Source organism: Rattus rattus, chromosome 4, assembly GCF_011064425.1.
Source record: "Rattus rattus isolate New Zealand chromosome 4, Rrattus_CSIRO_v1, whole genome shotgun sequence".
Classification (NCBI taxonomy): domain Eukaryota; kingdom Metazoa; phylum Chordata; class Mammalia; order Rodentia; family Muridae; genus Rattus; species Rattus rattus.
In genome coordinates, this window is record NC_046157.1 from 86,295,970 (window position 1) to 86,306,740 (window position 10,771).

At 44.5% G+C, this 10,771-nt stretch overlaps 1 protein-coding gene across 1 annotated transcript; it reads left to right on the forward strand.

The window, feature by feature from the left end:
- Positions 1-292: 292 nt before the first annotated feature.
- Ankrd66 (ankyrin repeat domain 66) lies at positions 293-10,368 on the forward strand. Its single transcript, XM_032899452.1, has 3 exons — positions 293-585; positions 4,622-4,850; positions 10,164-10,368. Exons 1-3 carry the CDS (start codon positions 423-425, stop codon positions 10,348-10,350), a joined length of 579 nt encoding a protein of 192 aa, XP_032755343.1. The 5' UTR covers positions 293-422; the 3' UTR covers positions 10,351-10,368.
- The last annotated feature ends 403 nt before the right edge of the window (positions 10,369-10,771 follow it).

The window sequence follows — 10,771 nt, forward strand, 5'->3', positions numbered from 1 at the left end:
TTCCACACATTAGAAAGGCAAGATGCAGAATTTCACAGTCAAATTAAGGTAGCATAGAACAAAGGGAACTCTGAAGAAGGAGTAGAAAGTCACACTGAAAGATGAATGTAGGACACACCATAAAGTGTCAATCTTTGACTTTAGAGATAATTCTGGGTAAAGTAGGGGACATCAGTAGATTTTGGGTTAGAGAACAGTGAGTACTCTTCATATTTGCTGGGAGCTAACAGAGGCACACAGCAGAACACACACACACACACACACACACACACACACACACACACACACACACACACACACACTGCAACTTTAAATACAAATCCACAAGAGAAGAAAGCTAGTCACTGATGCAGAAAACTAGGGAGCCCTTGCTAGGTATGAAAAGTTATAAGTAGCCTGTATCCCCTCCAGCAGATTCTGTCATGGAGTTGTCAAAACTATCAGACATGACCAAGCTCCACCAGGCTGTGGCTGCAGGGGACTACAATTCAGTGAAGAAGATTTTGAAGAAAGGTCTCTGTGACCCAAACTACAAGGATGTAGACTGGAACGACAGGACCCCACTTCACTGGGCTGCAATCAGAGGTGAGCGGACAATGTCTGTGTGAACTCATCCCTAATCCACGTTCTTGAGAGCCTCAGCCAGTGTCAGAGAGTGGGATGGACATTTCTTTAGAACTAGATGGAACATTTCAACCCTGGCATTACACTTTACCAGTGGTAACATCTGGACCATATTATTTAATGATTTGCCCTCCCTTTAATTCTTCTATCTAATGGAAGCAGTAATGCTACACTGGAGTTTTTTGAAAAGGAGTTTGATAATGTATACAAAGATGAGACTATAAACATGCTCCTCTCAGTCCTCTGCCATCTTGACTTCATAACTGGAGTAGATGAAGATGATCCTCGCCCCCTCCCAGCACATCCCAGTTATACAACAGGAAATTAGCAACAAAGTCTTTGGATATTGACACTAGAGAGATAGCTCCAGCAGTTAGGAGTGATTGCTGCTCCTGTGAGGATCGGAGTTTGGTTCCCAGCATCCACATCCACCTCTAACTCCAGCTTCAGTAGAATCAACATCTTCTGCTTCTGAGGCACCTGCACATGTGTGCATTATTCATGTGGGTGAGCACTGTCATGGTTTGAGTATGCTTGGCTTAGGCAGTGGCACTATTTGGAGGTGTGGCCTTGCTGGAATAGGTGTGTCTCTGTGGGCATGGGCTTTAAGACCCTCAACTTAGCTGCCTGGAAGTCAGTATTATGCTAGCAGCCTTCAGATAAAGAGGTAGAATTCTCAGCCCTATCTGTACCATGCCTGCCTGGATACTGCCATGCTCCTACCTTGATGATAATGGACTAAACCTCTGAACCTGTAAGCCAGCCTCTATTAAATGTTATCCTTTATAAGACTTGCATTGGTCATGGTGTCTGCTCACAGCAGTAAAACCCTAAGACAAAGCACCTACACACACACACATACACACACACACACACACACACACACACACACACACACACACACACACACTAAAAACATGTTTAGTAATAAATACTACCAAAACCAGTTAAGTAAAGCAATATTATGGTCAACTTTGCTCTCCATATTTGTCTTCTCTCTTGTGGGGAGAAGGACCAGGCAGAAAGTAAGACCAGCTACAGAAGACTTAGCTTGGGACATTTTTGCAGAAATCTAAGTAAGGAGCATTGGTAGCTATATCAGATGACATCTTCAGGAATGTGTGCTGTATTTTTCGCATGGTGTTGGGTGCTTCATGTCTGGGAATTCATCCATACTCCTCAAGGATTTGATGAGACTAGTGGTAACCGCCTTAGTTTACAAAGAGGAACAAGGGCATTGCGCATAAGGCATTTGTTTTCTGTCCTTTTTTTCCTCCTCCTCCTCCTCCTCCTCCTTTTCTTCTTCTTCTTTTTGAGAGAGGATTTCTCTGTGTAGCCCTGGCTGTCTGGACACTTGCTCCATAGACCAGGCTGGCCATGAACTCAGAGATCCACTTGTCTGTGCCCCCTGAGTACTGAGACTAAGGTTAGACATCACCAACACTTGCCCAGGCATGTGCACGCCATGGTGTACATATGAAAGTCAGAGGACAACTTTCAGGAGTTGGTTCTCTTCTACTGTAAAACACTTTTAAATTTAAAAACATTTAGGGGCTGGAGAGATGGCTCAGTGGTTAAGAACATTGACTGCTCTTCCAGAGTTCTTGAGTTCAAATCCCAGCAACCACATTGTAGCTCACAACCATTTGGAATGGGATCTGATGCCCTCTTCTGGTGTGTCTGAAGACAGCTACAGTGTACTAACACATAATAAATAGATAAATCTAAAAAATATTTTTAAAACATTTTGATCATATTCTTTCCTTCCCTCAAGTTCTTTCAGAGCCTCTCCATCTCCTTACCACCCAAAGTCAAGTTTTTTCTCAAAAAAGAGAAAAATCAATACAAAAACAGCCACCACTCAAATCAAGAAAACAAATAAAACCACACCTAAAAATAAAAACAAACCACCAAACTGTAGCCAAATAAAAGTGCGTGCGCGCGCGCGCGCGCACACACACACACACACACACACACACACACACACACAGAGACAGAGAGAGAGAGAGAGAGAGAGAGAGAGAGAGGCAAAACAAACAAACAAAACAAAACAAAAACAAAACAAAAAACTCCAAACCAAACCAAACAACAAGTCCTATAGAGTCCCTTATATAGTTGGTGAACTACTCCTGAACATGAGGCCTATCCTGGTGTGGTTGATATACCCAGTGTCCTACTGAAGAAAACTGATTTTCCCTTCCCAGCAGGTATAAAGACAGTTCAGTTGTTAACCTTTACCCTAGTGGCTAGGTTTTCTTTCATTCATTCATTCATTCATTCATTCATTCATTCAGCTATTCATTCATTTTAAAAAATAGAACACAATAAAATATAATAAAACAAAACTATCACATTGAGGTTGGACAAGACAAACTAACAGAAGGAAAAGAGCCATGAGAAGGCACAAGAGTCACTTGTTTGTGCACTCAAGAATCCACTAAACTAAAAGTCATAACGTGCACACAGGGGACTCAGTGAAGACCCATGCAGACTTATGGACTGCTTTGAACTCTGTGAGTTCATATGAACTTTTGTCATCCTGATGTAGAGAGCCTTGTGTCCTCTGTCCCTTTTGCCTCTTACACTCTTTCTGCCCCCTATTCTGCAGGGTTTCCTGATCTATTAGGGAAGGGATTTGATGGTGATAGCCCAGCTAGCAGTCAGCATTCCCATCTGCTCCAGGAGGAAGCTTCTCTGATGATGGCTGATCAAGCCACTCATCTATGAGTATAGCAGAATACCATTAGGAGTCTTCATCAGTACATTTTTCTTTCCTTTTTCAGACCAGTAGTAACTGGTTTTACCCTAGGTCCATAGCGCTATCTAGTCTCAGGTTCTTGGTCACCCAAGCAGTGTTCGGCATGGGTTCCATCTCATGGTGTGGGTCTGAAGTCAAGTCAGTTATTGGTTGGTTTTCCCACAAGCTCAGTGATGCTGTTGTCTAGCATGTCCTAAGGACAGGACACTGCTGTGGATAAAGGGTTTGTGGCTGGCGTGGTGTTCCCATTTCTCTTTTGAGAATGTGAAGAGTAACTTCCTATACCAAAGATGCCAAAGCACAGGGTTGCAGGCTCTGGGTAGGCACTGGTCCATCACCTCCATTCTCAAGGAGTTGTGCAAGTGTTGTCTTCAGCAACGGGGCCTTGATGGCAGGTTGTGCAGAGCAACCTACGCTACTGGCAACAGCCTGGGTTGTTTGGGGACTCTCATGGGACCCCTTTGACCAATAATTCAATGCAATTAATCTAATCCTGGTACTGGAAGTTTTGTTTGGTAGTGAGAAATGGCCAGTTGGGTCTCTGACTCCCCTGGTATTTGGCAATTTCATTTAGATTGTGTGTGTGTGTGTGTGTGTGTGTGTATACATTTCTACTCTGTTATGTTTCTATGCTACACCTCAAAATGCCCCTTAATTTTATCTGTCTCTCCCTGTATTCCCTTTCACAACCCTTCTTCCTCAACACCCCCCACTCGTTCCTCCCAGTTCAGCCCCCTACATTATCCATAACTATCTGTTCTATTTCCCTTTCCTAATGAGATCTGTCTGTGCTCTCTAGTATGTTGTTACTTGATAGCTAATCTCTGTGGTTTTATGTATGATTAGGTATCACTGATTTCACAGCTAATACCCACATATAAGTGAGTACATAGTATATTTACCTTTGTGAGTCTGGAATATCTCACTCAGGATGATGTTTTTAGTTCCATCCACTTGTCTGCAAATTTCATGATGCCATTTTTAACAGCTGAGTAATATTCCACTATGCAGTCGTCATCCATTTTTTTTCTCTTAAGGGACATCTAGTTTGTTTCCAACTTCTGGTTATTTTGAGTAGGGTAGAAAGTTCAGGAACTGTTTAGGAAACAGAATACGTTCAAAGCCAATCTTTGAAACTTAACGAGGCAGAGGTACCTCAAAAGCTAGTTTCCTCCTGCTTCCACACTTTTGAGACATTTTAATCTTACCTTTGTCTTCTTTCCCCATGGTGTATCTAAGGGCAAATGGAGGTGATCCATCTCCTGATACAATACGGAGCCAGACCCTGCTTGGTAACTGATGTGGGCTGGACTGCAGCTCACTTTGCAGCTGAGTCAGGCCATCTGAATGTACTCAAAGCTCTGCATGCGCTGCACGCTGCCATCGATGCGGCCGACTTCTTTGGAGACACGCCCAAGAGGATCGCACAGATCTATGGTCAGAAAGACTGTGTGGACTTCCTGAACACGTAAGTACTGTGCTGTCCCAGCTACAGCAAGGAACCTGCAACTAGGGGTCTTGTCAATTGACCAATCTCAGGTAAATGAAAGTGAAACAAAAAGATCTAACCCCATGGCTCCCAACCTCCCTAATGCTGGGACCCTATGTTTTCTTTTTTATTGATTTATTGATTTTATGTGAGTACACTGTCGCTGTCTTCAGACACCAGAAGAGGGCATCAGATCCCATCACAGATGGTTGTGAGCCACCATGTGGTTGCTGAGATTTGAACTCAGGACCTCTGGAAGAGCAGTCAGTGCTCTTAACCGCTGAGCCATTTCTGCAACCCAATGTGTAGCTTAGGCTGGCCTCAAACTCGTGATCCTCCTGCTTCTGCTTCCTTCAGCAAATCCTACGGGCATGCACCACCGCAACTGGCACTATGACCCTATAATACAGTTTCTCGTATTGTGGTGAACTCCCAACCATTATTCCATGGCTACTTCACAACTGTAACTTTACCATCGTTTTGAATCATAATGCTGACATCTGATATGCAACTCCAAAGGGGGTGTGGCCCACAGGCTGAGAACTACTGTACCATTTGATTGGTTTCATGATTGCTTGTTTGTTTTTAGTAGATTTTTACTTCACACATACAATGGTTTTACTTTCTTGTAGGTATTACACTCTGAGGCCAGGAGAGGGCGCCAGGGGCCACTGGAACTGGAGCTATCAACTGCTATAAATAGCCCTGTGAGCGCCAGAAACAAAACTCCGTGACCTCTGCAGAAAAACAGCCCGTGCTCTTAACGCCGGAGCCATCTTTCTAGCCCCTGTAATGTCTTTTAAGTTGATTTTAATTTTTCTTCTTTTCGATCAAAATGACAAGTTAGGGGTGCAAAGTGCGCTGCTCTTTGGTGTTAGAACCTACAAGAATTATCTCAGATAATACTGGACGCTAAGTTTGAGGCTGAAACTTGGCCTAAGCTTCATGGCCACCCTCGGGTTCCGGAAAGTGCTTGAGCTAGCTGTGTGACGTTGTTGTACAAGTTAAAACTAGCTCCCGGACCCTCAGTTTCCTCATACCTACTGAGCTGCGGAGATGGTTCAGTCAGCGAGGTGCTTACCACACAAACAAGAAGGCCCGAGTTTGGATCTCAGCGCCTGTGTAAAAGAACCAAGGTACCATTCAGAGACAGGAGGATTCCAGGGGCTTGCGGGGCAGCCAATGCAGACAGAACTGCAAGCTGTAAATTCAGTGAGAGATCCTATCTCCAAATATAAAGAGGAAGATAGGGCTGGAGAGATGGCTGCTCTTCCAGAGGTCCTGAGTTCAAATCCCAGGAACCACATGGTGGCTCACACCCATCTGTACTGAGATCTGATGCTCTCTTCCGGTGTGTCCGAAGACAGCTACTTATATATAATAAATAAATAAATCTTATATTTAAAAAAGAGAGCAAGATACACTATACTGCCTCCACATGTACATGTACACGTGTCCACATGTGCTCCTTAGCACAGAAGCACATACACATAGCACACACACATGCATGCACAAACATACATAGACAACATGAGGCAGATGAATTAGACTTCTGTTCTTTTTTATTTTATGAAGATTTAATTTTTAATTTTTGTATTTTCCTTTTTCCATTCATTCATTTATTCACTTTACCATCCAATTGCAGCCCACTCCTGTCTCCTCCTAGTACTCCCTTCCTGAGTCGCTCCTCCTCATATCCTGCTACCCTTCTCCTCTGAGAAGGGGGAGGTGCCCCTGGGTACAGACCCTGGCCCATTGTAGTCTTCTGTTCTTTAAGACCCATCTACATTCTTCTAGCCCAACTAGGACTTATCAAATATTCATTTATTTATTACCTAAATCAAGCAGTTGAATATAATTAAGTATAAATTCTGCTCTATACAGTTATAACCTTGCGAAGAATGGAAATAAAATTTATGAATCCATAATTTGGTTGAGTCAACAAGCAATTCATACAAGAAAAAGTTGAATGGCATGGTCTGAATTTTGTTGTTCAGAAAGGAAGATGAGACAGCCAGAAAACCTCAAAGCAATTCCAGCTTATGGTAGAGGACAGACACAGTGGGCTGACTTGTATGAACTTCAAAACCCACTTATTGTCAGAATGTTCGACTCGACCAGGATTGTGGCTTAGTCCTACAATACCAGCTGCTTAGGAGGCTGACCCAGATAGAGGGTAAGTGCAAGACCAGGTCCATCTAGGCTATAGAGTGAGTTCAAGGCCAGCCTGGGCAAATTAGTGAGACTGTCTCAAAGAAACAATAAAATGAAATTGGACAGGCAGTGGTGATGCACACCTTTAATTCCAGCACTCAGGTGGATCTCCGAGTTCCAGGCCAGCCTGGTCTACAGAGTGAGTTCTAAGACAGCCAGTGTTATACAGAGAGACCTTGTCACAAACAAACAAACAAAACAAAACAAAACAAAAAATAAACCCAAAACCCAAAACCCTACAACCAAAAAATGAGACAGGGGAATGTGGTTGAGGGGTGAAATACATACTTAGCCCATGTGAGGCCCTGGGTTCAATCTTTGGCACTGCCATCCCCCCACAAAGTTAAACTAGTAAAACCACTGCCTAGGATGTGATTGGCTCTCTATAGAAGTAACTCAAGAGACCCTATTTTAGAGATGGTATCATGACTGCTTCAAGGTATGGCTGAGGAGTTAAACATGACCAGTAGAACAGTGTGGGCCATGAAATAAGAGGAAGAGAGAAAGAGAAGAGAGAGCAAAGAGGGGAGAGGGCCAGGAAGACCAAGAGCCAAGCGTGAGCCAAGAGCGTACATGGTCAGAGTGGCAGCGTTTTACAGGAACGAGCTGGGGAAAGGATACCCTTGAGCAGGGGAAGTTGGGGTATGGGGTGGGTAAGGAGAGAGGACACTAGGCAGAATGCCAGCGTGGACCCTGTAACAGGTGTCTGCAGTGCTGAGAGAACCTGGAGGCCAGCATGTGTGTTGGCATGTGACTGGGCACCACAGTCTACCATCTGTCCTGGGTTTCCTCTGGACCTGACATCTCTGCACTCTCTATTCCTGGGCTTGATTGGCTAAAGAAAACTCCAGAAATAAGCAGATGAATTGTCTGGAAACAAGCGATGTCTACTTCTAGCTAAGATCCCAGAGTGGCTAAAGTCTTCCTTTCTACTTGAAGTCAGGAAGGGATGGACACACTTCTCAACGCCCATACTTTCAGGTCCTTCCAACCCCCACATCAGTTCACCCTCCCCTTCCCTTCCTTTGTGTGTCATGGTGTTCCTCCATCTAGGACTTTCATGTCTTCCACAAGAAAGCCACCCCATGTCCTTCGCTTGGTCTTCACTTCCTCCTGTATTACTGGTTGTTTCTGTTCTTTCTTCCCGCTTCTTTCTTGATCTGTGAGCATGCTCAAATAGATCTTATTAAGGAAATGAACAAAGAGGTAGAGAATGCATGCATGTGCACACTCGACACACACACACACACACACTCTCTCTCTCTCTCTCTCTCCTCTCTCTCTCTCTCTCTCTCTCTCTCTCTCTCCCCCTAGGCTACTCAAGAGATAACCTACAGAATTGTTTCTGCTTCCTCGTCTCCGGCTCACTTTTCGGAGGCCTTCTCCATCTTTGCACTGACTCAATTCTCCTACAAACAATCAAACTTCCTGTTGCTAACACAATGCTCCCTTCTCTATTCAAGGTCATTTAATCTATAAGTATTCCTCTTCTTTCCCTTTCTCCTCCTCCCTCTTTTCTTTCTTTCATCCTCCCTGCCCTCCCTCCTTTCTTCCCTTTCTTTCCTTCCTTGTGTGCCTGTCTATGAGTCTGTCTGTGTGCCTGTCTGTGTGCCTGTCTCTGTGCCTGTGTGCCTGTCTGTGTGCCTGTGTGTCTATCTGTGCGGCTGCGTGTCTGTCTCTGTCTCTCTGTGTCTCTGTCTGTCTCTGTGTCTCTCTCTGTCTCTCTGTCTCTGTCTCGTGTGTGTGTGTGTGTGTGTGTGTGTGTGTGTGTGTGTGTGTGTGTGCACGTGCCTTTCAAATGCTGGAATTCCCGAGTCTTGCCCTTGGCTCTCTATTGATCCAACCCCTGCTGCCCAGCAATCTCAGTCCCTCCTCAGCTAGGCACATGACATTTGACCTGAGTATAGCTAAAGTGGAGTGGATACTCTCAGGGAAAGTGAGCAGGCAATGCTAAGCAGACAAAAGCAGCTGCATCACATGTGAATTCACAACTACTTATCACTTCCCACCAGGAACTTACTTCCCTTCTGATATTAGGGAATTGAGAGGAATGAATTATGAAGAAAGATGTAATTAGTGTGGTCATGCGAAGATAGCAAAGACCAGGCAGAAGGAAGAGAGAAATCTGTTGATGTGAGTATAGCTACCATGTTGGAAATGTGCATAGGGCAGGTGTTGGAGAGAAAAGGTGGAGAGAGTGTGGAAGCATGATGGCCCTGGCCAATTGTGTGATCACAGCCAGGAGACTCACAGGCTAAAGTGAGTGGGTGGGTGGGGTATAGTTAGTAGGGCAAAAAAATCAATCTGAACTCATAATAGGATGGATGAGCTGAATCAGGCAGGCTAGTAAAGTTGCTCACAAGATACAGGATGTAGCCATGGGTGTCAGTGGTGGGGTTAGAGGTTTTGTGACTATAGGCAAAGGAACATTGTGAGGAAGTGAACTCCTAGGTGATACTGACATGATTTATTTATGCATACAATGCATGCAATTCCTATTTTCTTCCTCATGTTTCAGCACTTTAAATTCACTCAATTCATCGATTGATTGAGATAGGGTTTCACTCTGTAGCCCAGGCTGGCCTGGAACTCACTGCACATCAAAGGCTGGCTTTGAAACTGCAGCAATCCTCCTGCCTCTCTCTCCTGGGTGCTGAAACTGCACATGCACCTCGCTATACTTTAAAAATGTTAAACAGTGAATACGTGTGGCTTTTCTAAACAGGAGAATAGAAAGAAACACAACAGCTTCCTGATAACATGAAGATTGTTCTGGAAATTTGAGCATTTTAAGACTGGGCAGCGCCTCCTTCCTGCTGCCTTTGAGTCTGAGATTAGTCACACCCAGGCCATGTAATAGCTTTTCCTGTCTTCAGATAGTTTCTCCGGTATCTGAGACCTTCTAAACTTTAGAAGTTCTAGAATGTAAGGTGTGCTGTCGGACATGTGTGAACTTGTTTCCTTCCTTCTCAATCAAACCTTGAATGTCCTGTGCTGTGTGTATCCCTTGGGAAGAGAGGTCCAGGCCAATGCTGGCCAGGCTCCTCCCTCCACCCTCACGGGCTGTTCCCTTTGCAGGGCAGAACCAGAATGCAGGGACCACCGCCAGAGAGGGCTGTTGGTTGATGAGCGGGATCCAGATTGGGACCTCAAGAAAAAGGAGCTAGAGCTGTCCCTTCCAGTTCTGGATCAAAACACCAACAAAAAGAAGAAGAGAATCAGAGGCTCCACCAGGGTCAACCATTCCAAGGCCTGGAGGATATGAGAATGTAGAGCCCCAGGACCCAGACTGGAGCCAGACCTAATACTCAGATGTCTTCACAGGATTTTACTCAGCCACCCATCCCCATGGTTCTACAGAAAGTCCCAGCCAGTCATTCAGTCTGAAAGTCTTGCCAGAGTATTCTTTGTAGGAGCTGATGTCTCCTTGCTTAAACTGGATGCCCAGATGCGTGACCCAGAGCGAGACTCAGAGCTGCTTGCATTTTGTTTCTGTGGCTTGCTGTGTTAGCATGGCCTGCCCCTCACTCAACACACCTAGTTACAGGCCGTTCAAGATCAAAGAGCTCTTCTAATTAAGTTAATTAGACTGGGGCAAAAATAGGAAGCTAAACAAAAACAAAAATCGAAAGACTTCCCAACATGATGGTTTCAATCTATAAATAGAACTTTTTTTTTCTTTGTGG